This window comes from Cavia porcellus, unplaced genomic scaffold (genome assembly GCF_034190915.1).
Source record: "Cavia porcellus strain 051 isolate PalLab524CR breed Dunkin Hartley unplaced genomic scaffold, mCavPor4.1 scaffold_14, whole genome shotgun sequence".
Classification (NCBI taxonomy): domain Eukaryota; kingdom Metazoa; phylum Chordata; class Mammalia; order Rodentia; family Caviidae; genus Cavia; species Cavia porcellus.
Window position 1 is genome coordinate 8,526,739 of NW_026947497.1, and position 25,893 is coordinate 8,552,631.

The 25,893-nt window shown below is 41.5% G+C and overlaps 1 protein-coding gene across 1 annotated transcript in view; it reads right to left on the minus strand.

Moving 5' to 3' along the window:
* The window catches only part of Col25a1 (collagen type XXV alpha 1 chain), a 408,157-nt gene that overhangs the window by 180,087 nt on the left and 202,177 nt on the right, over nt 1-25,893 (minus strand). Inside the window, exons 3-4 of the mRNA XM_063260619.1 lie at nt 10,081-10,125; nt 8,292-8,299 (exon numbers count right to left, since the gene is read on the minus strand). Of these exons, the coding sequence (XP_063116689.1) occupies nt 8,292-8,299; nt 10,081-10,125 (53 nt within the window). The remainder of the gene's footprint in view (nt 1-8,291; nt 8,300-10,080; nt 10,126-25,893) is intronic.

A 25,893-nucleotide genomic window follows, 5' to 3' on the forward strand; every position in this document is an offset into this window, starting at 1 on the left:
CCTCCCCAAACCTGTAACTTCCTCCTTAGCACTTCCATAGCACACTTTGGCACAACCCCCACACACTCTTCCTGTCACAATACTCCTAAGATTTTGTTTGGCTTTTCCATTACATGGTCAAGTCCCTAAAGACAGTGACACGTCCCATGTTTCATCTCCCCCGTCATGCAGCAAGGGCCAGGGCACCTAATTAGGGCTCAGTATAAACTTGATACATGAATCCGTGAATGAATGGGCACTATATTTTAAGTAACTGTGGGAATTAATTCTTCACAATTTTTAGAGGCTCTCCTGCTCCTAAGTCCTATACCATACTCTATTCATTTTCTTGATCATACAGAAATACTTTCCAATATAAAGTGTACAGAAATAAAAGCTAGACATGTATGTATCTCTGAGGCTGAAGTGTTAGCAAGTAACACAAGAAGCCAAAGTTTTATTTAACCCTAAGCAAGTCTTAGCAGAGCAGGAAAGAAAATAAAATTCCATGAAAATATCACGAGTAATGAATTTTTAAGAGCAAGAACATTTAGGTAACCTGGAACATTTTAGAATCCTTCGCTTGATGTCTTTTTAATTCCACCAAAGGGAGAATTAAAGTTTCTTTAATAACTGAAGAACGGGGACTCTTGCTATATTATAGTTTACAGCCCAGTTCAGGGGAACAGCACATTCTCTGAACTTAGACCACGTGCAGGTGAGCTCCGTGGTACACACATGATCAGAGCCAAGGGCAGAGCCACTCTGTATGCAGTAGGCTTGCAGCAGCATGTTAAGCAGACAGGTTGGGAGAATGGGGATGGGAAGCCCGTCCTGTGGTCACACGCTGCTGAACAAGCTAAATGTTTTGCCTTTGTCTTTTGCTTTTCTTTTTGGTACCAGGGATGGAACTCATGACCGTGCACTTGCAAGGCAGGCGCTTATGCCGCTGAGCTAAATCCCCAGCCTATTTTGCCCTTTGTAAGGAGACAATTGCTCATTTTTTTTTTTTTTTTTTTTTTTTTTTTTGCTTTTTGAGGGTCTCATGAGAAATCTCAGGCTGGCTTTGAACTATGTAGCCCAGGCTGGTCTCAAACTTGCAGCAATCCTCCTGCCTCAGCCTCCTGAGTGCTGGGGTTACAGGTGTGTGCCATCATGCCCGGCTTCACTCTTCTAACCTTGTTCAAAATGAAGTGTGCAGAATGTGACTAACCTGTACTTTATGATAAAATGGCCTTCTCGAATATGGCTGGTTTCCTCTTTCACAAAAACACAGGTGCACAAGTCTCTTCCCTAATATATCCTGTAAGATATTTACAAGTCCGTGTAGGCGAGTGGGCCTAGGAACTTGCAATGTGACTGGTGTTAAGAGAATGAAACAGGAAGGGGTGCCTGGCACCCCACTTGGCTGGGCTGTGTACCAGCGTGGCACAGAAGTGCTCACTCTCCAGCCAACAGCAGAAGTTCCAAACTGAGGCTCCTTTTTAATTTTCTTTTTCTAAATTCTGATTGCAAGCTGGACGTGGTGTCACAGTCCCGTAACTCCAGCGCTCTGGGAGGCTGAGACAAGAGGACTGCAAGTCTAAGCCCCACCTGGGCAACTTAGCAACCGAACGAGAGCTGGTCTCACGTTAAAAAGCGGCTGGGGATGTAGCTCTGCGTGGAGGCCCCAACACTAGAAAAAAATTCTGAATGCATCTGGGTGTGCAGCTCAGTGGTAGGGCAGCTGCTAGTATGTGGCAGGTTGGATTCTCAGCACGGCTGGCTGGCTAGATGGATGGACAGACTGACAGATTAGATAATACATCGACATTCATCTCCTTCTTATTCCATCCACCAAGCTTCCTTGGCAGAGAGAGGATTCACCCCTAAACTCCTACTTTTCCCCTTTAATCACATCTCCCCTTTCAACCAAGGTCGCTCACTCCTCAAACCTCACAAAAGTAAATCTAAGCTTCATCACTTTTCAAAGAATCTTTACTAAAAAGCAAACGTTAGCCTGAAATAATTAGGGAGATGCAAAAAGACAGAGAAGCGGAATGCCTGGCTAAGGAGGTTTCTTAAGAGCCCACACTGTTATAAAAACGAGAGGACAGAGGCCTTTGGTGGCTGGAGAAACAAACAGGAAAGGGAAGCCCTCTCCGTGCGGGGCTCTGGGTCTGGGAGGCAGAGGGAAGCCCTCCGCGCTGGGGCGTGGTGGGCCGGCCTCCTTCCAACCATCCCTTAGCTTTGCTGCTGTTTTTAAGTCTTGCCTTTTGGTTTCTTTGTACCCTCAAGGCTTTCAGTGCCAGAGGTCCTGGGCACGTTCTCTGGTGTGCCACGCTGTGACAGACGTCACAGATTTCCCAGGTGACCACCTGCGCACATCTCTTTCGGGATTTCTGGTTCTTTGTATTTCTTAATGTGAGAAAGGAATTTCTTCCCAGGACTAGAGAGGCTATGCATCAGAAGTTCGAGATCTACGTGGGCAACTTAGCAAGACCCTGCTTGAAATACAAAATGACAAAAAAAAAAAAAAAAACAGGCTGTGGCTGAAGCTTGATGCTACATACCCCGCACTTGATCCCACAGGACTGCTCCCCAGTATTTTTCTATTGTGGTAGGCCAATAACATCTCAATGTCTGAGTATTACAACAGTACAACTTATTCTAAAACAGATGGCTCCAGAAATAGTTTGCAAGGAATAAAACAATGTTGCAAAGAAAGCTACTGTCAATAGGTTTGTGTATTTATTTCCTTTTCTTCTGTTTTTAAACTTTAACACCCTTATTTTACCTCAGTTTGAAGATAAATTTAGCTACCATTGCTACCTCCAGAATTCCTACAGTTGAACCTGGTCCTGCAATTTACAGAAACAAAAGCAGACAAGCGTCTGAACAAACTGCCAGTCTGCGACTTCTAGAGTCACGGCCAGCGGAGCCACTCAAAGAGCAGACGTGCAAAGTCGCTGGGGAACCTGTTCTCTGTGCTCGTCACTGTGCTCTCGTTTGCTCTCTGTGCCATGAGAAAAACTTGTGTGCAGCGTCCCAAAATGCATCACCTCTGGGTGACAGCCTCCTTTCATCCTCCCGTAACTCTGACGCCAGCCAGTTTCAAACACAAATTCATTCTCCAGATTTTTATTTCCTTGGTTTGTTATGGAGATGAAATTTATGTAGCTATCCTGTTTTGCATCCCCACTACCTCCAATAAGAGAAAAGGTTTGTTTCCTCCAACAAAACACTGCCCTATTATAGAGGAAGAGCCGGTACACATTCAAAGACACAGCCTTTCAGCCCAAAAAAGAAATAAAAATATTTTAACAATTAAGCAAGAATATGACAAGGAGGTAGTTACAGGTACATTTGCCACGAAACATTACAAAAATATTTTATCTAGTTCACACCAGCTACCACTAACCCATGCCTGGATAGAATCTTATCAAGTCACCTAGGCTAGCCTCAAACTCTAGATCCTCCTGCCTCTGCCTCCCAAGTACACAGCTGGGGTTACAGGTGGGCACCAGCATCTCCAGTCTAGTTGCTTCACTCAAGAAACACAGGTCACACTTCAGAGGAATTGCTTCTATTAGATAAGTGGATGACATAAGTTTGTAGGGTAACTGGCGGTACAGAAGACATGAAATCTATAAACAGCTCAGCAGGGTTGAATATGAGCAGTCCACAGCAGAGGGTGGACTGAGACACTTGCAAAGTAGGTACCTGAAAACTGTCGTGTAGAAAACGGGGAAAAATGGGCTTTGCAGATAGACAGACCGACCCAGGTTCCAGTTCAGGTCTGTCTCCTGCTTGCTGTGCATCTTTGGGCCAAGATTGGACTGGCTCTGCCCTCAGCTTCCTCCTCTGAAAAATGGGTCTAATAAGTAGCTAGGTCCCAGAAGTGGTCTGAGCTTGGCTTAGGAAGTGACACAGGGCAGGTACTCGCCATCAAGTACAGTTATGTGTAAACCTAGAAAAGGCTCACTCTTGAATTAGCAATTACCCGTTTCTTTTCCCAGTATGAAGTAAAAGGTCAGAGATTTTAATGTAAAAGCCCCGCAGAGGTTTCTTCTCCTAATTCATCTACCACACTAGCAAAGGAGCCCTGTAAGCCGAACTTGGCCAAGTCTGTTTCATTCCTCTGTCAATGGGAGCCTGGGACTCCACTGCATTGACAGCTGCTGATGTGGATGGGACGGGATGGGCGGCCTGGTGGCATCCGTTTCACACTTCAGAGGGCTCCGCTTCCAACAAAAACACCCCATCACTGTCAGTCAAGCACAGTTACAGGGCGTGACGGACAGACTGCAGTGAAAAGGCCGGCTTCCTGACTTTTCTGGCTACAGCGATGGGACTTGCTTGATTCTGGGACCCGGGTCTATTATAAAAATGGAGAGACCACATCCCTGACTGGCTCTGAAAATCATCAGGACTAGGAGGAACACTCGCCCATCTGAAGACCTTGATGTTATTTTGTAAATTTTGATCAAAAAGTCCTTGTGCTTCCCAATATGAAAAAACGTTCAGCGTCTCCAAAGCAGAAAGTTCAGATGCGCAGCCAGGAATTGCCGGGGTTGGGGGTGCATCACCATTCCAGCTAATGGAAGGTGGCTTGAGCTGGATGCTCAAAGCTCTGGCAAGGAGCGAACCTTTCCAACAATAATCCAATGCGTGTCATGTTTATGAGGAAGTACAAAAAGTATCTGAAATTCACATAAAGCAAACTATATGCATTTTTATAAAATCGCTCCATTGTAATCTTGCACAGCAGAGGTTCCTATAGCAAGAAGAACTGTGTCAAAACGCATGAGGCTGAACAGCTTCCTGTAGAGAGCACCGATAGGTGGAACATGATTCCAGTTGCATTTCAAGCTTTAAATTTTATAAATGGTCTCCATGTGCAAAATTATGGAAATTATCAAAAGAAATATAATATATCCCCATGTAATGCTTGGGTAAGATATCCAGGTTTTCCAAAATATATCAAATAAAAGGAAGACATACATATAAGGCTGCTAAATTAAAATTCCATCATTAAGATAGTTTATTATTCCTTCTTTTCTTTTCTTTCTTTTTGAGACAGGGTCTCACTATGCAGTTCAGGCTGGCCTTGAACTCACAATGATCATCTGGCCTCAGCCTCCCAAGTGCTGAGATTACAGGTGTGAGCCACCACACCTGGCTTTTCTTTTCTTTTTTAAAATCTTCCTTGAGGATGTTATTTTTGGGAGGACAATGAAAACCAGGTGACTCTCGGAGACAATGACAGACCATGAGATCTGGCATCGTCTTCGCCTCTCTAGGTCAGCTGTAGCCTACTGTTTGCTCTAGGGAGGACCAGAGAGTTGTGTTTTGCACACTGGCATAGATTTCACAAACAAGTGAAAGAGAATGTCTGGGTCTGGGATGGAGCTCAGTGGCATAGACACTTGCATAGCAAGCACGAGGTCCTGAGTTTGATTCCCAGTAAAAAAAAAAGAAAAGAAAAAGTAAAAAATGGAGTGAATGGCAAGAAAATGCACACCAGCACCCCAAGTCACATTGATAATCTTCCTGCTCATGATCTTTCTGCAGACAGATAAGCTACATCCTCATGGAAGCTGGGGCCAGAGGGAGGTCTGTGGGGTCCAGGCCAAGGGGTGCTCAGTGGAAGTGATGCTGGTCACCCTCTAGATTACCTCGCGGCTCCCCATTCAAAGCTAAGAATAAGGCTATGGTACTATATACTTAAAGCAAAACACAGGACTATGTGATTTATTAGTTCCTAATTTGTAGAAATGGTTGAATAATTTTTCAAGAGGCAGAAACACAAACATTCTTTACTTGCAAACATGAAACAACACAAAGAAGGGGATCAAGATGGGCAGGTGGGAAGGGAGGGCAGGGGAAGGGGACAGAGACAGAGGTGAGATGTGCTGTGTGCAGGCACCAGCTTCCTGCAGGGAGTGCAAATATTTTGTACTGCACTCACATACTGATAAGCTGAACTAAACTAAAAGTATCAAAAAATACATAGAACCGTATCAGCTGTCAGATTTCAGTTCATGGGAGAGGAGTAAAGATTAGACTATACATAAAATTAAAACAGTGCTAAAAATAGAAAGAATAAGATCACTAGAAATTAAGATCTTCAATAATTATTCAGAAATAGAACAGAAAATTGTCACAAAGCCATCTACTCCAAAGCAAAACTTGACAGAAGGCAGATGGTTCTTAGAAGCCCCAAGTAGTTTGGAAATCAGAGTGCCAATGTGATTTACTGATTCACCCACAGACCCCTACATGCTCCCTAAGTCCTATGGTGAGGCTCCTTTGTATTATGGAGGATGGTAGAGTCAATCTATTTTTTTTTTTCCACAATCAGTGGTGTCTTATCAAATGTAAGCAACTTGAATTATCTTTTCATCAGTATAGAAATTCATAACATCTTTCTTCTGCAATGTGGTTTGCTACACTTTCTCACTTCTTCAAAATTTAGCTGAAGTAGACCAGTATTATTGTTACTTTACAGATGAGCCAGTTTACATTTTTATATCTTATGTTACTGTTATTATTCATGTCAAGGAATATGATTTGACCCTACCAAACTCGAGTAACAATGATTCCTGTCATAACACATAGTTCATAAGCACTAAGAAATATATAGGAAGCCAATTTAAATCAGATACATCTAACTCAATTTCAACTTTGCAAACCTTCTAGTTATGTAACTTTTAATAATCTCTGCAAGTCTTTCCCCACTGAACAATGGAAAGCTACCATCAGAGAGTTTCTTAGAACAAAATGAAATATGTATAAAACACTGTACCAGAATACAGTTTGCCTGTCAAATACTAGGGACTTAATATCACAGCTCTCTTTCTTTAGATATAACAGCACAAAACCCAGTATTTTTAAATACGAAATCTATGTTACTAGATGGCCCAAGAAGGCAAGGGCTATATGGCTGCTTGGGTTTTCAGGGAAACCCTAGAACCATAAAGGTCATCATTGGTGGAAATGGTATAGTCAAACTATTTTGATTGAAAAAAAAATAGATTGACTGTATCTTTTGGTGTGGCAAGTACCACTCCGCAGAAACCCTGAATATGCTACTCTGGCTGTAACATTCAGAATTTGCTCAAGGTAGTCATGGATTGTTTCTAGTTTTGAAGACAGAGGTTTAAGGCCGGGGCTTTAGCTCAGTGCCACAAGTGCCTGCCTGGCAAGCACGAGGTCATGAGTTCAATCGCTGGTACCAAAAGAAAAAAAAAAAAAAAAAAAAATATATATATATATATATATATATATATATATATATATATATATATATATTGAAGGCAGAGGTTTAAAATCAAAGCCGAAAAGTAAAGTCTCGCAGACCTGGGGCATGCCATCTGCCTAGCATTAAGCAAGAACCGAATGTCAGTTACAGAAGCAAACTCAAGGCAAACATGATTTATGTTCCATGTTCGAACGTGGCAGGAAGACTGCAAAAGATATTTGGAAGCCAAAGCTTCCTCTGGCCACAGTCAATGAGGCTATGCTAAGCCCCCTCCCTGGACCAGGCAGGCCTGTTAGATAAGTTGCCAAGTGACGCCTGTGACCCCTGCAGCAGCGTCGTTATCTGGGATGAGAAAATATCCCAAGGCCAATGATCACTGCTACTGTAAGAGCACAGCGCGCTGTATAAACACCGGGTCACACAACAGATATCCAGGATATTACTCAGAAACACATCCAGCTCAAGGCTGACAAGATAATCTGCTCCTGCGAGTGCAAAGTGGCCTGGAATGCTGCAGGCAGGACCTACTGGGGGAAAGAAATGGAGCGGGAGACTCTCCGGGTCCACCAAGCTCCTTCCCGCTGCGGGCCAAGCTCCAACATACTTCAAAGTCATGGTAGCCTAGGAGGCAGGGAGACCACGCCCACCAGGGGTATCACTTGCCAGATCGTGTTGCCATCTGCATTTGGTGGTGTGGCAAATGCAAATATTTCAGATACAAGTTTAAACAGATGAAAAAAAAAAAAAAAAGACACGTGAAATAGCTTGGAGATTTGCCTGCCGAAAGAAACCTCAAAATTCCAGGAAAGGTATTTAAAATCAAAGGCTCCTAAGGTATCTTGAAAGTCTCAAGAGAGTAATCAGACCAAAAATAAAAGTTTTTTTTAAATGGACATATACTGCACTCCAAATATCATATTATCCCAAAGTGTATAATTAAGGATTGCTAAGAGGTCAGCAGCCCATTCCTAACCAAAACAGAGACAATATTTCGCTGTTTTAACAAAGTGGTAACATACGTGATCTTCATTAATGAAGAAGAGTCAAAGTCATCGAACAACATACTTACAGGAGGACCTGTGGGTAGAAGGAGCAGAGGGACAAGAAAAGGGAGAGATGAATTAGAGAATATGCAAAACATTCCCGTTAAAGAATCATCTCTGTACTTGGAACTAGTGATTCTTCAACTATTTTTAGGTTCTGGACCCTGGATACTATCTCATTTATACCTGCACACATAATTTTATGCACAATTTCAAGGAATTTTGAGGTTCTCCAGAGCCTGTTTGCAAATTCCTGATTAACGTAACTTAAGACTCCTTAATATATAAAAGTTTAGCTAAAGATGAATTAGGAGGATCTTTGGTTTCTTATTAGTATGCAGTATGGATAGATAACTTCTTGGATTTGTTAAACTGCTAAATCAGAACCATATCTGCTTCTTATTCTAAAAATATTTTTCATTCAGCATTAAAAAAAAACCTTACTCCTCAGGTTTGTATATATGTTTTTAGAACTATGTATTTGTCATCAAAACATAGAGAAGTTATCAAATTTTAGTAATTCATATAACACATGCTCATTTAAAACCCCAAAGTAGTTGGAAGTTGGGAACTGACTTTTACATTTTCTATAGAATTTTGCATGAACATAACATTTTTCCCTTTACTCACTTCTTTCTTTTACCATAAAGAACATCTCAGTGAAGTCTGTCATTTTTTCCCTCCTCAAAATAGTTTTATTAGGCACCTTGTATTATGAAACTTTGTAGGATGGTGTAGGGATACTGCTATAGTTTCCAATTACTTAGATTCACAGAAATTTAAAGGTAGAATTTGAAAAGAACCGAGCAGCTACACTGCCCAAATTAATGAATTTTCATCACTTTTTACTTTGACAACTTTTCAAAATTAAAGAAGATAAAATACTCTTCCCCATCAATGGGCTGTCTGAGAGGTATTTCAACATTAAGCCATTGATTGTAATATTGACAAACACATAAAATACTGGAACCCAAAACTTTATAACATGCTACAATCAAATTTAAATTACTTTTCTTTAAAGAAACAATTGAGGGACTGCTAAGTGCTTCGGCTGCTCATTTACATTTTTGAAATCTTAGCCCTATACAGTAACTGAACATAATTATTGGCAGATCTTAGTTTCAAAAGTATTTAATTTGCCTTTTCTGTATTGCATTGGCCTGAAGCAAAAAGTTCCTGAAGTGGGACTCAGCAGGACTGGGTCTGTTTCAGGTTCTGCTCATGAAAATTTGTGGGGCCTCGGTTGAATCCCCTGATTGCTCCAGGCCTCAGTTTCCTCAACCACAAACTACAGCATGCTAGATGCTTCCAAGGGCTCTTGTCCATGCTCAATTCGATGGCTCTACAAAAAGGATGCAAATTCTCAGCGTTTGAAAGGAAAGAGAGTTAAAGCGTGACAAAACTGCACCAGTTGGACTAAATACGAACAGAACTTTTTAAAATATGTGCCCTGGTATGCTAAGGCAGATGTGTTTTTGAGGAAAACCTGCATTCCCTGACCACCTACGGAGCCGGAAGCCTGCAGCCCAGCTGAGAAAGCTTCCTCTGTGCACCGGAAGGGCCACCATGACTTGACACAGCAACTAGGCCAGATCTGAGTGTCAGTGGTTCCGGAAAGGAACAATACTTTGCAAACATTTGCAGCTTCTAGTTTGACAGAAAGAAAAAGAACATAAAAAAATTCTAGATGTAGGGCAGACGGTTTAAACCCCCATACAACTTCCAGCAAGAAAGTATTATTGTTAATTAGGAGGCACAGATGTGGGAGTCTCCCCAGAACCTGAATGACACGAGGCAGCTGAAAGAGAGACTTACCAGATTCTCCTCTTCGGCCCCTCTTCCCCCGTTTCCCTGGAGGCCCTGAAATACAAAGAATAATTTTTGAATGGATTTTAACTGTTTTTTTCTGGTTACAAATGGCTAGCACATAATTTCTATACATTTTCACTCTGTTCTTCACCACCAGCTTCGTGAAAGGGACCAGATGGTTGTAAAGGTCAATGTTGCCTCTAGCATTTCAGCACAACTCTAGGCTCCATTTAATTATAAACGAAAGCTACTCTAGATATCTAATCATCTAGTGTTATTTAAGAACACGAAAGACTCAGCATTTTTGCACATTCTGCTTGGATATCATCAATAAGAAAGGTTTTGCTAAGCAAACTGTTAGTGCTGAGAGTTCACATTCCTCAGAAATCTTCCTTTTCTGAAAGTTTCAGTGTATTACTAATTAAGCATATGAAGTCCAAATGACTATCATTTCTCTTGTCAGGCTCATTAAGATTGTTTCAAGGGTATTTAGTTAGCAGTTAATTAAATGTTTATATTTTTAAGGAAAATAACCTTTACAAATATTTATATTTATTAAATATGAATATATTTGGATTTAATTGAGAAGGACCTACAAGAACTCACAACGCTTTTAACTGGGCTGTGCTTAGTAATAACCTTAAGTCTGATTTTTCTAACAGATGGCCTGTTACTTTCATATAATGAACTGCCTATATGATGATGCCATTTAAAAAGCAAAGAAAATATCTTTTTTTTCCTCGTAAGTTCCCTGTGAAGACCACCAAACTAGTATACATCAGACCCAGCACATGATTGTAGACCTTCATAGCATTCAAGGCATTATTCTCAATTACATAATTTCTGTCCGCATGTCCTTGGGTAGAAATAGTTCCCACTGAATTATGGTTCAGCTAAGTAGGAGAGTAATTAGCCCACAATGAGAATCAAGGACTGACAATGTTCACTGGGAGAAACGGGCCAAGGAAAACACAGCACAGCCTAGCCTTAAAGAATGAGCTGCTAGGTAGGACTGACGACTTCCAAACTCCAGAAGGTTCACGACACAGGCGGCCAAGGCCCAAGCACACAACTGTGGTCCACGTGCTGCTGGGCTCTGCCTTGCATGAGGAGCCACCGCCAGGGGCACGAGCAACGTCAGTGGCCCAGGGAACACCCGCTAAACTCTCGGCTGGGTAAGTCTGGCCATTTGTGTTTCGTAAAAGGGTACAAAAGCAATAAAGTTGTAAAAAATCAATGAAAACACTAGGAGGGGCAGCTCTGTAACAAAGTCTAAAACTGCCTTTGGAAATTTCGACTTTGCTTCTATATTCTGGAATAAAAGGAGGTTTTCATTGTATCTAACGTATGATTGGCCAAATTGAAAGCAGAAGGAAAATCATACAAATAGACAAATAAACCCAGTGGAACCTTAATAGGTATGAAAAATATACATTTATACCCCTGTCCAGGTAGTATAAAGCCACGTGAACCAAGACATGCAGTAGGATGTCTACAGTTCACACAGGAGAACCATTGGTGGGATCCATCGGAGAAGACAGACTAGATGGTGTATTCTAGAACTAAATCTAGAAGTCTCAAGGTTGAGCTTTACTTAATGTATCAAATTAAAAATAATTCATATTGAAACGCACAGAGAGAGAAGCATTGGATGGTTAACAGATAAAGATAAAAAGTCAGAAATAACCAGGAGGAAATTACGGTAGATAGTATTTTCACCGTCTGCCTACGCTTTGCCACAAAAGGTGGGAGAGGCTTAGTCTTGACTTCTATGGCAAGTCCTAGAAGTCTGCTATTATTATCTATCAGTTGAGAATTAGCTATTTGCTTATCCTCCCCTCAAGAAAGTTCCTTTAAAATAGTAAAATTTACGAAGTAAAACCAACATATTACATAACAATTTTAAAAAGTGCTTAAACTGAAAGCTACTACAAGTAGATATCAGATTATAAAAAAAGATTTAAAAGGCAGTGGTATCTTTTGAAGAAATCAAAACCAGCTACCTCTGGACATATCTGCCTCAAACATTGAGTCGGCAGTTCTAAAGAAATGAATTAAATGATAAAGAAGACCTGTTGATTGAAGATCGAAGAATAGAACGTAAAGAAACATGATATTTGGCAAGGCAGCCATCAAAGATGACAAGGTTTTACAAAGTATATCATAATATTTGAGAAACAAAGTGAAGCTACACTAGGTCATGAGTAGATTAGATCTAAAATACATTTGGTTTACAAAGAAAACAGATTGAGGGAGGGTAAATTACAATAGAAAGACGGAGAATAGGCATGCAGTGAGCATGGTACTGAGCTCAGTGCATGAAAACATACAAACAAAAAATGCCTAAAGGTCTTGGTCATGAAAAGGATGTCAAGCTTGTCCTTTTTCTTTTTTTGACAATTTATTGCACTTTTTAAAAGAGTAAAAACAATGACACAGAATTTCAAAACAAGCTAATAGGGGATTAACAACGAATCAAACTCAGGCCTCGTGCTTGCCAGGCAGCACTGTGCCACTAAGCGATATCGCCAGCCCCAAGAGGAAGCCCCAATTTGACAAAGTCTACCTTGCAGCACAGATAAAACAACTGGATGTTGCATCTGGATTTAGGAGCAAAAATTAAAGCTGGACTGGATGCAATCAATTTGACAATGGGAAGCCAAGAGACCAGCACAGTACGAAGGAAGAAAATCAGAAAAGATATAAGACTGACACTTCCCAGCAAAATTGATGTTAATAGTAGTTGAAAAAGGAAATGACCACTCCCCTTCCACACCGAGTGCCGCAGTGTCAGGCAGGTGGGAGCTGTAAGGACAAATACAGAATCTGGAACATTTCTTGCTCACTGAATTTGGCCAGATGAACTGTATCAGTAGTATGACATGACTCTGCAAAAAGAAGCTGGATTAAGAATGTGACTGGAAGGAGAAAAGGCAGAAGCTATTGGCAACAGAGAAAGTGAAGCTTCCAAGCAGAGAATTTATCGAATGAAAGATGAATGACAAAAAGCCGAGGGAGACTACAGCAGCAGATTCATGACAATCGGTGCTGCTCACGCTTTGGAAAGTCTTCTCACTGCACAGAAGCTTAATGCACACATCCTAAGAAGGTAAAGTTTAGCCACAATGGGAATGAATGCGTTACAAACCCAACTGCAGACAAACCAGGTCATCAAACAATCACAGCAAGTTCTCTCCCCCCTCCCCCCCCCAGCCAGTCCTTTGGACCCACAGCTAACGCTGCTGAAAGACTGCATCTGACTAAGGATCTCCCCGGACAGGCTCTTCTCAGGGTTAAATATGCACCTAGACGTGACTCGGAACCATCTGTGTGCCTCTGTGTGGTCTCAGGAGTAAGTGCTTCCTAAAAGCAACTGAATATTCTTATCTGCTTTATCAGATCAATGACCCAAATCCATCAGTTCCACCCTATTTCTCACTTCTCTTTCCCTTCTGTCAATATTTCCAGATCAATCTTAAATATGACCTTTCTGGGTATCCTAAGAGGTTTTCACAGGGATGCTACCTGAATTTTATAATACTTTCAGCTCTTCTAAACACTGACAACTAAACACAGTGTTAGAGAAGGCTTCACGGTTCCTAATGAGCTGGACGTTTCGCTTTGACCCCTCGCCTTCTACTTCCTACTCACATCTCTGTCCATAACCACTTTTTGGAGAATGCGTGTCATGTGGCTAGGAAACAAAGAGAAGGCTCATGCCCTGTGCGGCTGTGCATAGGTGGTGTGGTCACAAAATCATAAAACAGAGAGCCACGTGGCCACCCTGATGCAAGCCTGACCCGACGGTAAGTGGTGACAGGGACCAGAGAACCAACTGACACCTGACTGCATTTCTGTAGAAGCAGCAATGAGGTGACACATGCTAGGCATTCAAAGACCCTCAGCTTCCTCTTTTGCTTTTGATTTTCTTTTTGCTTCATCAGTAGCGATTAGGACGTATTTGAGTATTTGATTATAAAAGTAGTATGTGTGTGTGAAAAAGACTTTAAGAGATTAATAGTAGTTTCTAACCGTAATATTCAAAGAGCCAATTTAGAATGATGAAGAGGACACAGAACAGTGTTGAAAGATTGGTAAGTTTTTTCCGTTAGAAACGGAGCTAGTTTTTCAGTCTACCTCTGATTTAATCTGCATTCTGATAAATAAGACTCCTCTAGCCACATGTGTGTGACTATTTCAAGGCTGAAGAGTGTAGAGTATCTCATATCTATAGTAAATCACTGTTTCCTTCATTTTCACTAATGCATGGATGTTTAGAAACCATGTATATATTATGTTACAGTCATTCATCAGTAAAAATAAGAAGACTCCTAAACAATTTAAAGCATTATAATAAAATGCTGAAACTTACATGGATCATCTCCAAACATATAGGAATCCTTTAAGTTCACTAGATATCAACATCTGAAGCAAAAGTGAACATGCCCCAAATATACTCGTTTTCAGACTTCTGCAGGCAGATGATTGGAGATGCCCTGCGAAAGGAAGAGCTGGAGACTGAGGCTGAGCTGGGAGGGCCCGGCTGGGAGGCAGGGGGAGCAACGTGTGCACCGGGGGCTGCTCCACCCCGTGACCCCAGGGTTGGGGCTCCAACAGCTGCAGCCCGCTCTTGGGAGGGAGGCACCTGTCTGGGCGCACAGCAGACAGCGGATCACCCCCTTTCTGAGTCTATCTCCCCATCCTCCAGTGGCGTGTGGAAGACTAAGCCAGGTTTACCTTCAGATCTCTGGATTAACCTCCCAACCAAGCGCGGATTAATCCCACAGCCTTCCCACCTGCCTGCCTGATGCTTCAAATTCCTTCAAGATGAACCAAAGCCTTTCATTCCACAATTAGAAGTAAAAGGCTTAAACAGCAAATGCCTGCTAGGAGAATACAAACTAACCCAGACCCTTTGCATTCCCATAAAATGGACCAGGACATACTGCAGAGCCCATGTACCTCCCAAAGGGTCTCATGATGTCCTGGGTGGTAGAGCAGCTCCCATGTGTCACCCTGAATGGTGGCCCCTGAAGCCCAACTCCACGGGGTAAAGCATGTTCAACTCTGAGCCACGCTTCCATAAAAGGACAAGGAGGCCACCTGCCTGGGGTCTCCCACCTTCTCAGCCCCCATCTTGCCCTCAGGGCTCCCCTACGTTTCACAGCCTGGCAAGGTGACCTCATACACACTGAGCCAGCATAGACTCCACAAGGCTTCATGTCACCAGGGGCCTGCCCAGTACTTCTGCCATGGGGCAGGGGAGACCAGGAGCTCCGGGGCAGGCACTGTCCTGTCATATGACGTGTGGCAAGGTGACCCAAGGAGACCTCAAGAGAGCACTGCCCATGGGCTCCTGGGTATATGTCGACTTTACTTCATATCAGCTTAATTTTTCCATCAATACTCCCATCCCCTTATTTTTTATTTCAAGACATTGGCACAGAAGATTCTCTCTTACAAAGGAGAAGCAAAGAGATGATAGCACAAAACTTTCTCAATTTTTAAAGGAACACTTTTTTATACACAAAACTTACTTTCCAAGTATATTTTAAAATCAGCATGGGCTCTATGATATGTAATTGGTGGGCTTGTTGTTTTTAATGTCTTTTACACGTGCTTTGTTTGACATTTCCTTGACTTTTACACTGGTGCTTCGGTTCGCAAACTCCGTTCTTTCCACGATTCTGGTTGCAAACCCAACTGAAAGACAATTGAATCAAATTTCCCCATAAGGTCAGCGTTGAAGCTGACCACTGAATTTGATTCAGGTCTTTCTTTATTTGATATATGACCAGAATCATGGGAAGAATTAAGTGCGTAAACTGAAGTACCACTGTAATTTTCATGGAATGTCTGTTTGTAAAACAAAGCTATAGTAAATAAAGGTGAGAATTTTAGTTTAAAATAAGTGCACTCCATAACTCTCATTAGAAAGTACTTTTCAGATCCCTAGTATTTATTTTTATTTTGGGGCAGTACTGGGGGGATCAACTCCAGCCTCTTGCACTTGGCTGGTTAATGTTCTACCAGTGAGACATACCCAAGTCCCAACATTACTATATTTAAAAGCTGTAAGTCCAACTTAAAATTTGGAAATCTTTCTCTCTCTCTCTTTTTTTTATGAACACAAGAGACAACCAGTAAGTGTTTCAAGGGCTGCATTGCTACAAATTATTAGACTAATAAAACAAATAGTTTGCTAAAATTGTTTACTATGTTTCAGTCATAAACAAAAACAACCTTGCTAAATTTTGACTTTCATACCCTAACTACTTCATACCACAACTTTAATAAAGTGCACATTTATAATGTTTGATCTCCTAAATGTAGTAAAGTTGGTATTTCAGATTCTTAGAGGGATAGATTAAATCAAATAGAAATACTATATATTTAAAAATAGATATTCTTTTATAAATATGGTGTTTTGAAACTTTTACACAGGAACACTTTGGCCACTCTGTATGAAACTTTATAAAATATGGAAAAAAACTCATGTTCAGTGAATGACCATTTTTAAAAAGCAATGTGGGGTACTTTGGGTGTACAGATCAGTGGTAGGCGCTTGCCTAGCATGCATGAGGCCCCACATTTAATTCTCAGTGTTGCAGAAGCAAACACCAAAACAACCCAGTGTGACCTGTAGAAAATATGAAAAGACAAAAAACAAAGTTCCTTGAGTGACTAATAAATGTGGGTTCATTAACAATATACCCGCGAGGCTACCTACAGATAGCCAACTGAGAGGACACATACATGTGTATTTGTTGAAAATAAAATACGATACTTTCTTGGGGTTTACAGGTTTAAAATATACTTCTCACTGGGAGAGTTCTTAAACAGTAAGACATGCCTTTCTGTTTTTCTCATGAAATACATCAAGAGCAGGATTCTCAATTTATTTATTTCTATACTTTTTCAGTTTCAAATACAGTGGAAAACTTAACCATTGCTATTTAAATGCTTAAATAAGTACCACAATATCAAATTGTGGTGACTGTAATTCTGAAAATGATGTGATCATTTCAGTTACCCTTGAATAGGCCGAGTTTCTGTTCCTTGCGGAGAGGCCCACAGACCAAAATTGCCTTCTAAAACATTTTCCTGTAACCCCAGTATAAGTTCTGACTGGTGCTAGGTTTCAAAAGAAGCATTTTGAGTATATTCAGAATTAATCCATATTTATACATTTTATAACTAAGAAAAAATGTCCACATTTATGAGACAATGGAAGACTTTCATGAGAATATACCAGAAAACTATTGCACTTAAACAAAAGACAGAAATTTCTCAAAACAGTGCAGTAAAAATGTCTTGATTTTATGTAGATGGTGCTTCCAGAAGTGGTATTCTAGCAAATGAGGGAAGGATTGCCTTTACCGCTGTTCCTGCATTGAGATAACAGAGAATATTCAGTAGAAATTGTTCGAGGTTGCCAACAGCTTGGTGCTGCAGGGCAGCGACTCTAACGAGCTCTGAGGTGGCACAGTTGTTATTTCGACCATTTTTCCCCAAAGTATTTCATTATTGTTTTACCCCAAGATCCAACAGGAGATTTATCATGGCAGCTTTCAAAAGATATTCTACTTGCTTGGGAGGGACTGTAAGAGGTCAGAAACTAGGAACTGCAAACTACAAAGGTAGTTTCTTTGTGAGATTATATGCTACATAACAAGAGCAGTCATCATCCGTAGACTGCAATATATTCACACGAGAAAAAAATCAGCTGCCACGCTTTCAGGGAAAGCATTTTAAGGGGGTTTCTCGGTTCCATGTTTTAACAGATTCTAGGGTGGTAGAGGAGCTGTGGCATTTTGGACAGATTCACCTTTCAGAGTCTGTTTCTTTATCTACAAAACACGTGGACGGTTACGATGCTGGAGTCTGGGCTGGGCAGCGCAGGAACAGAGAAGGCTCTGATGCCACAGCGCAGCGTGATGACAGTGACGTGGGCTACGGGTGGCTGACGGGGCGCCCACTGTAGCTTAGCCAGGCACCGCTGCTTTATTTTCAAGCGAGGGGAATCAGAGTATCTACTTCATTTTTTGCAACAATGCTGTCAGTTGAACCATTTAGATCCATGTCCGGCATAAGTACAATTTTTCTTTTTTTGAGACAGGATCTCATGATGCAGTTCAGTCTGGCCTTGAATTCACTATGTGGCCCAGGCTGGCCTCTAACTTACAGTGATCTTTTCGCCTTAGCCTCCAGGATGCTGCGGTTACAGGTCTAGGCCACCAGGCCTGGCTGAAGATCCTTTCAATGCTAATGACTATAATTATTTTGCATACATCTAAATGTTTCTCACCTAGCCATTAAGTCCTTTGAAAATGATTACTTCCACACACTGGGTCCTCACTGCCAACCTGGGCTCAATATTCTAAAAGAGAAACCCACTGCCTTTCTATCAAAATAATTTCATGGCTTTCAGAATTTGGGTTGTTGTGACAATTTTTTTCTCATGTAAGCTATAATTTTCAGGGCTTTTAAAAAGAACTTTCTTCTCACTTTTAGACTGTGGTGCTTTATTGATATTTTTCATTGAAATGACTGAGTTATATCCCCTTCTTAATATTCTCATTGCTAATACTATAGCTTCAGTCTTTGTCTTTCAGCTCCAAATTCTTCCTAATCTCTCTCAAATCCACCTGCACAGAGCTACTAGAATAATCGTTTCGAGGCATTTTCTTCATGTCATTTTCTGATCAATAAAACCCCCTACTAACATGGGGAGCTGTGTTCACTGGGCCCAAAGACACAGTCTTCACCATCCCGCTCGGTTCTCTGGGTTTTATCATTCTTTTCTTCATAAAATTAATCTCTATAAGAGATATAAAAATAAATTTCAATTTAAATGTTTAAAAACCATTTCAGTGCACGGCGTGGAGGCAGCAGAGGAGGAGAATCACTACAACAATGTAAACATAATGATGCTTTCTCCCTTTCCGTGTATTAGGCCCATTTTTCCCATTTTCCTTCCAATGTGCACATTGATTGAATCTTGCGGGGCTACACTGTCTGCCTCTTGTAATATTACCATCAGTTTAATAAACATTTTATGAGTTGTTTATTAAAAACACAAAGCTTTTCACATCTTTATGCTCAGCTTCCCTAAGCAGGAATAAGAATGTATTAACTACCTTAAGCTACAGTTTAAGGAGGAGCTGCTATTCGCCTCTTAAAGGAAATCGTTTCTTCAAGGCTCTGATGTACTTGGAAATGTCATGCATATGAAAAGGGCTCCCCACAATGCCAAATTATCTTTTTAACCTAACCAGCTCCAAAGACAGCGCAGGTTAGGATAATGGTTGGCCTCCCACAGAAAATTCGAACCTAGGTCATCTTTACCGGAGAATCGAGTCCCATATGGCCATTTAAAAAGATGCTCAGCATCTCCTAAGCTCCCCACAGTTTCATTCCCTCCTTCAAAATAAACAATGATTTCCTTGCAGTGAAGTCTCAGATTCATCCTGACAGGAAAATTCCCTAGAATACAAAAACATTATGAATGGATTCTGTGAATAAAATGCTTCTCCATATGCTCTCATCATAATTCTAGTGCTTCACTGCTCCTGAAGCTATTGCACGGCAAGCCAGCAAGCATTTCCCAGGGAAGTTACAGAAAGGCCAACCCAAGACCTACAGCTTAAACTCTGGAAGCTGGGTTTTCTTTTTTGTGTCAAGTAGAAACTCAAGAGTTTCAAAACATGGAAAACCTTTTATTTTGGGGACACATACTCTCCTAGCTTTTGATGTAAAGAAAACATACATCAACATTGTTCTGGCTTTCCATCTGGTATCTTTTGTTCTAACAAAGATGGGAATTTCAGAGCATGCCAAGAACTGCATGTGTGTTAGAGAAAACTCAGTACTATTATCTAATACGAGTGCCAACCAATTTGAAGGCCTTCCGAAAGACTCCTCACAGACAGGAACTAACTACAGAGGTGGCAGTTTAAGGCTTACATCTGAAGGTTATGGGGCAGAGGTAATTTTAAAGTGTAATTTGAGTTCTTTGATTTTGCGATGTGATTATCTAGTAGCTTTTCTTAAAATAGGGCAATCTTTAAATATGACATTTTATTATACTATATGGTATTAGAGGCTTGAATACTCTTCAAAGAAATGTTTGCTGTAGTAAATGCAGAAGAAACTGTGATGCTCAAAATGGAATTGATCCAATGAAATCTACTCTATGCTTCTTAGTAAAATGATCCATTTTTAATGTGCCAATTGGACTCATTAGACACCTTTCAAGACACAAAAGATGGTGTCTTGAATATGATGATTGCATAATATATATCAAGTAAGTTTCTCACACAAAGAGCTTTGTGTGAAATGTGTTCAACAGAATTTTCACTTATAGTGATTCTTATGTCTATTTAAGAGGGAATAAAAATAAGGAAATTAGGATCTTAATCCATCTTGACATGCCCTATATTCTCCCCGCATGCACATTTGTGAATATGTATGACCTAATCAGGGTTAGTCACTTCCCATATGCAGCCGCCTCATTACACAGTCATTTAAGAAATTCTTAAATGCTGTTGGTACGCTTTGAAGTTCGTTGCTAATACTCAGGCTGAAAAAAGGATTACTGCAAATAAAATGAATCCCCGAGGCACCTGATTGCATTTGATTGTTCTGGGACTATTTTGTGCTGAGAAAAATGTGGGTATAACTATGACAATTCTTGGATATTAAAATCTTTTGAGTCAAAGAATAGGCATGAATGTTTTGTGCTGTCAACACTGTGTGTGTCTGTGTATGTTTGGCTTTTTCCTGAGGTCCCTTGAATTTATGAGCATTGCAAAGCCTAAAACAAAAATAAAGGGAAAACATGGAACGGTACTGGCTGGCACATCACCAGGGTCGCGTTGCAAGTGCCACAGTTACAGCACAGTTGTCCGGAGAACAGAGCTAAGGCATGGCAGGAAGGGGAAACTTTAGCTTCACTCCGAAGAGCAGAAGCAAAGAGGATGAGGCAGACCAGAGAGGAAGGTGACCCGAAAAGCACAGCCAGCCATGTGCACGGCAGCTATGAATTCACACTGCAAGTAAAGTTGCCTAAGTGATTTGGTCCGGAGTATCAAAGCCTTCTAATGGCAGAGGTTAGGAAGTTCTCTGGTGGGTAACAGGACAGAAATACTGGGCTGCAGAGTGGTGGCAGTGGTGTCACAGGAGGACTACACAGTCAGGAAGCAGGGCGATAGTTATTTGTCTCACACCAAAGCCACGGCAAAGGGTGCATACGGGGACAGTTAAATACTAAAAGTGACATCTGATGAGAAATTTAGAGGCTAGCTGGATGTAGGAAATGAACAGATGAGGTTGGACATCAAAGACAGCCTCTAAGTTTGTGCCTCAGAGAATAACCCACCAGCGGTATAGATGAAGCAAGGTGTCCCTGTCTCATGAACACAACCATCAGCTGGCAAGCTTGGCCCTTGGAAAGGGTATTAAAATACGGGTGTGTTCATATGAATCAGATCCTCTGTGGTGTGCATTTTCTCTTTCCAGATGCACCGACAATTGAAGACACAGGTCTCAAAATGTGGAAAATATTGGTTCTTATACTCGGACATCTATAACATGTAATGATTGAGTTCCATCTACCCCAGGAGGTGGCTACTAACTTGGTGATATTACAGAATCTATGGCAACAAATTAAAAAGCTGAGTCCAGATCAGCTAGGGTTAACTGTATCTATTGGTTCTGTTTGAAACTTAAGAAATCCTTCCCAGTACTTTCTCTGACACACAGTGATTTCTTTCAGAATTTCCATCCATAGACTTGTTGACATGAACCATCCCTGAAACAGACAGTAGGATTGTGGAGAGCAAGCCACAGATTCCTGATGCGTTGCTGTTGTTCAGTTCTACAGAATCTAAAGACTTCTTGCCTGTAACATGAAAAGCTTGTATCACAGCTCGTCATTCCCCAGTATTATTATTTTAGGAGAGGAAAAAGAAAATCACTGATTTCTTCACTCGAGGACCACTCCTACCTTCCGTGCTCACACAGCAGTGACCCTGGATCCAGCCAGCCAAGTCCACTGACTCCACATTCTGCAGACAGGCATGCTGCTAAGTACCCAAGGGCCTAGAAGTGGAATAGCTGGGGCAATTGGACCTCCAATCCCAGGTTTTTGAGGAATCTCCAGACTGACCTCCACAGTGGTTGTACCAGTCTACACTCCCACCAACAGTGCAGGAGAGTTCCTTTTCCCCACAGCGTCTCTAGCATTTGTTGTTGGTAGTTTTCTTGATCCTGGCCATTCTTTCTGGAGTGAAATGGAACCTCATAATATCGTGATATGTGTGCACCCAAGTTTATAGCACCACAATTTGTAATAGCTAGATCTTGGAAACAACCTAAATGTCCATCAACTGAGGAATGGATAAAAAAGTTCTGGTATTTCTATACAATGGAGTACTACTCAGCTATAAAGAATAATCACATTGATATATTTACAAATAAATGGAGACAACTTGAGACCATACTCATAAGCAAAATAAACTCACATGTATAAATACTGTATAGTCTCCCTAGTGTAAGAAATGGTAGGAGTACATAAGAGTTTATGGTAATCATGACTCCCCATTACATTTCTTTGAAGCCTTATAATGTTTTCATTCATTAGTTGGAATGGTTTTCTTCTGTTTTACTTGATTTTATTATCTGTGATGGTATGAACAGTTATTTTAAAGAAAATAAGTCATTATGACAGCCAGTGCTGATTTAATATCTTGCTTTGAAGTCCTACCATGCTTTTGTTCTTCTGTTTCCATTGGTTCTATCATGTTGTATCTTACTGGATTTTAATATGTGTGATAGTATAAACAAATTTTTATGGAAAAGGAGATAATATAGTTTCTGTTATCTGGTTCTGAATGCCCTGTAACACTTTCACTCTCTTGAATGGCTTTATACTATTTTGTTATGTTTGATACTATTGTATGTGAAGGTATGCTCAACTATTTTAAAGAAAGAGACATTATGGTAGCTTCTGTTAATATCGGGTTGCCTTGCAGTGAAGCACTGTGTTGCTGACATTGTTCTGATCTGATCTGCTTTGTTATGTCCTCTTTTGTCTTAATCCCTTTAAAATAAAAAAAAAAAAAGTGCCCACATAGCATAAGAGGAGCCGCTGCCCTGTGGAAGTGGAGGAGGAACCGTGGTGCCCTGAATGCAACACTCAGAGCGGCGGGAGCCCTGACTCCACCTCGGCAGAGGTGCAGATCAGTCATGAGCACAGTGTGTTCCAATCTTTCACACCCCTCCCAGCCCTTGGACTGATGGCTGCAGCTGAGAAATTCCACAGGGATTGAGGAGGGGAAGTGCCTGGGGTGTAAGGCAGGCACACAAATCTCTCATGCTGCCTGCGTCCACACGAGTGGGAAGCACAGTTGTTTGATCCTGCTACATGCTCTGACTCCCTGGGGAAGAAACAGGAGACGGCTGGGAAGAAGGAACGCTTGGACCCATCGCATCACAGGCTGTGATCCACAGGAGCCAGGCTGAGGTCTGCTTGCTCTATCGGCCCTAACCTGAGCCATGAGTTCCACATTCTAGAAGGAGGCAGCCTACCCTCACAGATACCCAACAGAAACACTGCGCTGTGCTACAAAATATCGATGCAGAGACCCAAATTAACACCAAAGGACTTACACATGTCTGGTTTTGGTACCTTGTCAGGCATCTGTGGTTTTAAAGAATAAATTTCTTATCTCTAACTTTATTTCTATTCTATTGGATAAAATATCTAATATTAAATTCGAGGAAAGCATGGAAAAGTAACTATTGAACAATTTTCCTTCAAAGACTAACCCCAGTTTGGTCACTGGACCTTGATTTTGAGCCAAGATTAATATATGATGACAGATTAAAGTAGCTACCGTACGGCAAGGTTTTTTATTTCATGCCGGCAGCCAATGATGAAATGCAATACGGTCAGATTAAAGGTAGCACATAACCACCCTCATGTGGTAGGCATACCTCTGCTGAATGCACACATGCCACCCCTCCTTTAAACCCAGAACCTGGAGCCGGGCAGGGTCCCATCAAAGTCTTCCTTACACGCCCCACCTGCCCTGGGATGGCACATACGACATTTGAATCAAAGCTCAGTGACAGCTGCAGAAATGGACCTGGTGAAGTTAAAATAGCCAGAGATCTAGAATAATCACCAAGGCAGTATCTGGACACTTTTTAAATGAATTAAATGAGCGCTCCAAATTCAGAACTGATTTGCAGCCTGTATATCGCTCTAGCACAACCCTGCAGAAGTGCATGCCCGTCTTAACACCGTGACCACCCTGGTCCTTCCCTGCAGCCCACTGAATCTCTGTACACCAAAGGAGGAAAATCAGGGTGTAGCTGCTTGTATCAATGCTGGCATCTATTAGGACTTGTTGGCATCTGTGTCACACTGGTTGGTAAATACTTAGGCTACCATCACCATGGCAGCTCTGAGCACACTGCTTTGCAATTATTCCCTTACATTTCCATTTCCACTCCCTATTCTCAAGGACTTGAGTACGGGCACCCATCTCCTGTATCTTTGACCCGGACGGCAGGACATAAACAGATACTTGGTGAATCCACAAATGAGTAAGCTACAAAAACCCCATCTCATCATGTGAGTTTCATAATGCAACTTTCAGCTGAGCTGGTCTCCTTCTTATACAGTATTCATGATATTTTAGAAGCGTTTTCCTGTAAACAAGTAGGAAATTAAATTTTCTCTGGTTTTCACATAGAAGGACAGTAATGGCAAATAACAGTCTCTGAAGAGAACCCTTAAATTAGCTGTATTTTTGTCAGCTCTGCCACTTGGCCATGGAAGCATGGAGAGCTTTATACGAAACCTTCCTATGACTATAAAAATGCCAACCTTAGAAAGACCCTCTTTTATCAATCATTGGTTCAGTAAGGAAACCATATTCTTCACAGATTCCCCACTTTCTCTATGTATACAACCACTGACGGACTCCACCATACGCCAAGTCCCTGCCCCACCAGCTTTAATGAGTAACCCACCATTTAAACACAGTGTGGCTCTTTGACTGGGGGGGGGGATTATACTGGAAGCATTTTTATCTGCATCACATCTTAAAATTGGCAACTGAGCACTTCTGTTTTTCTTATCTCTGGTAGACCATGTTTTGGTGCCATGCGGGCACCTACCTCCTGTGCCATCACACTGAGGCACATGGAGGACAGGGAGGCTTTCTTCACAGACACAATCTCCAACTTCTGGGGAAGAGTTTTTGTTTTCTTTTCCAGGGAGTAGTTTATGTGCTATGTTTAGGCCACACATGAAAGTAATCTCTCCCTCTTGAGACAGCCTTTGGCTGATGCGGATTGTTTTGAGGCCAAGATTATGGTAATGATTTAAGGAGGCAAAGAATCAGTGTGGAGTAGAGGGAAAGATGGGAGAAATGGGACTGGAGAGGTGCAAATCTCCACCAATCCAACTGAACACAATTAAAGTATGTCTTGGGAACTTAAGACGTGGGTCAGATCTTCAAACCAATTGGGTTTCCCCAAATGAACAGGTAATCAATATTGGTATCCACAGCCTGACGCATCAAAGGGGTACCTACAATTTGAGCAGTAATCTAAAACCAAAACTTTGTCTTCTGAGTTCAAGTCCCGCTGTACTCAGTACCCTGATGTCTACCAGGACCTGAGCTGCTGGCTTTCGCTGGCTCCCCAAGCCCAGCTGTGTGTCTCCAGGAGCTGGATGCTGGCCAGCACAGCAAGCCCCACACTGGACTTGGGGAACTGATCTCCTTGATCACTGCTTTTGCACAG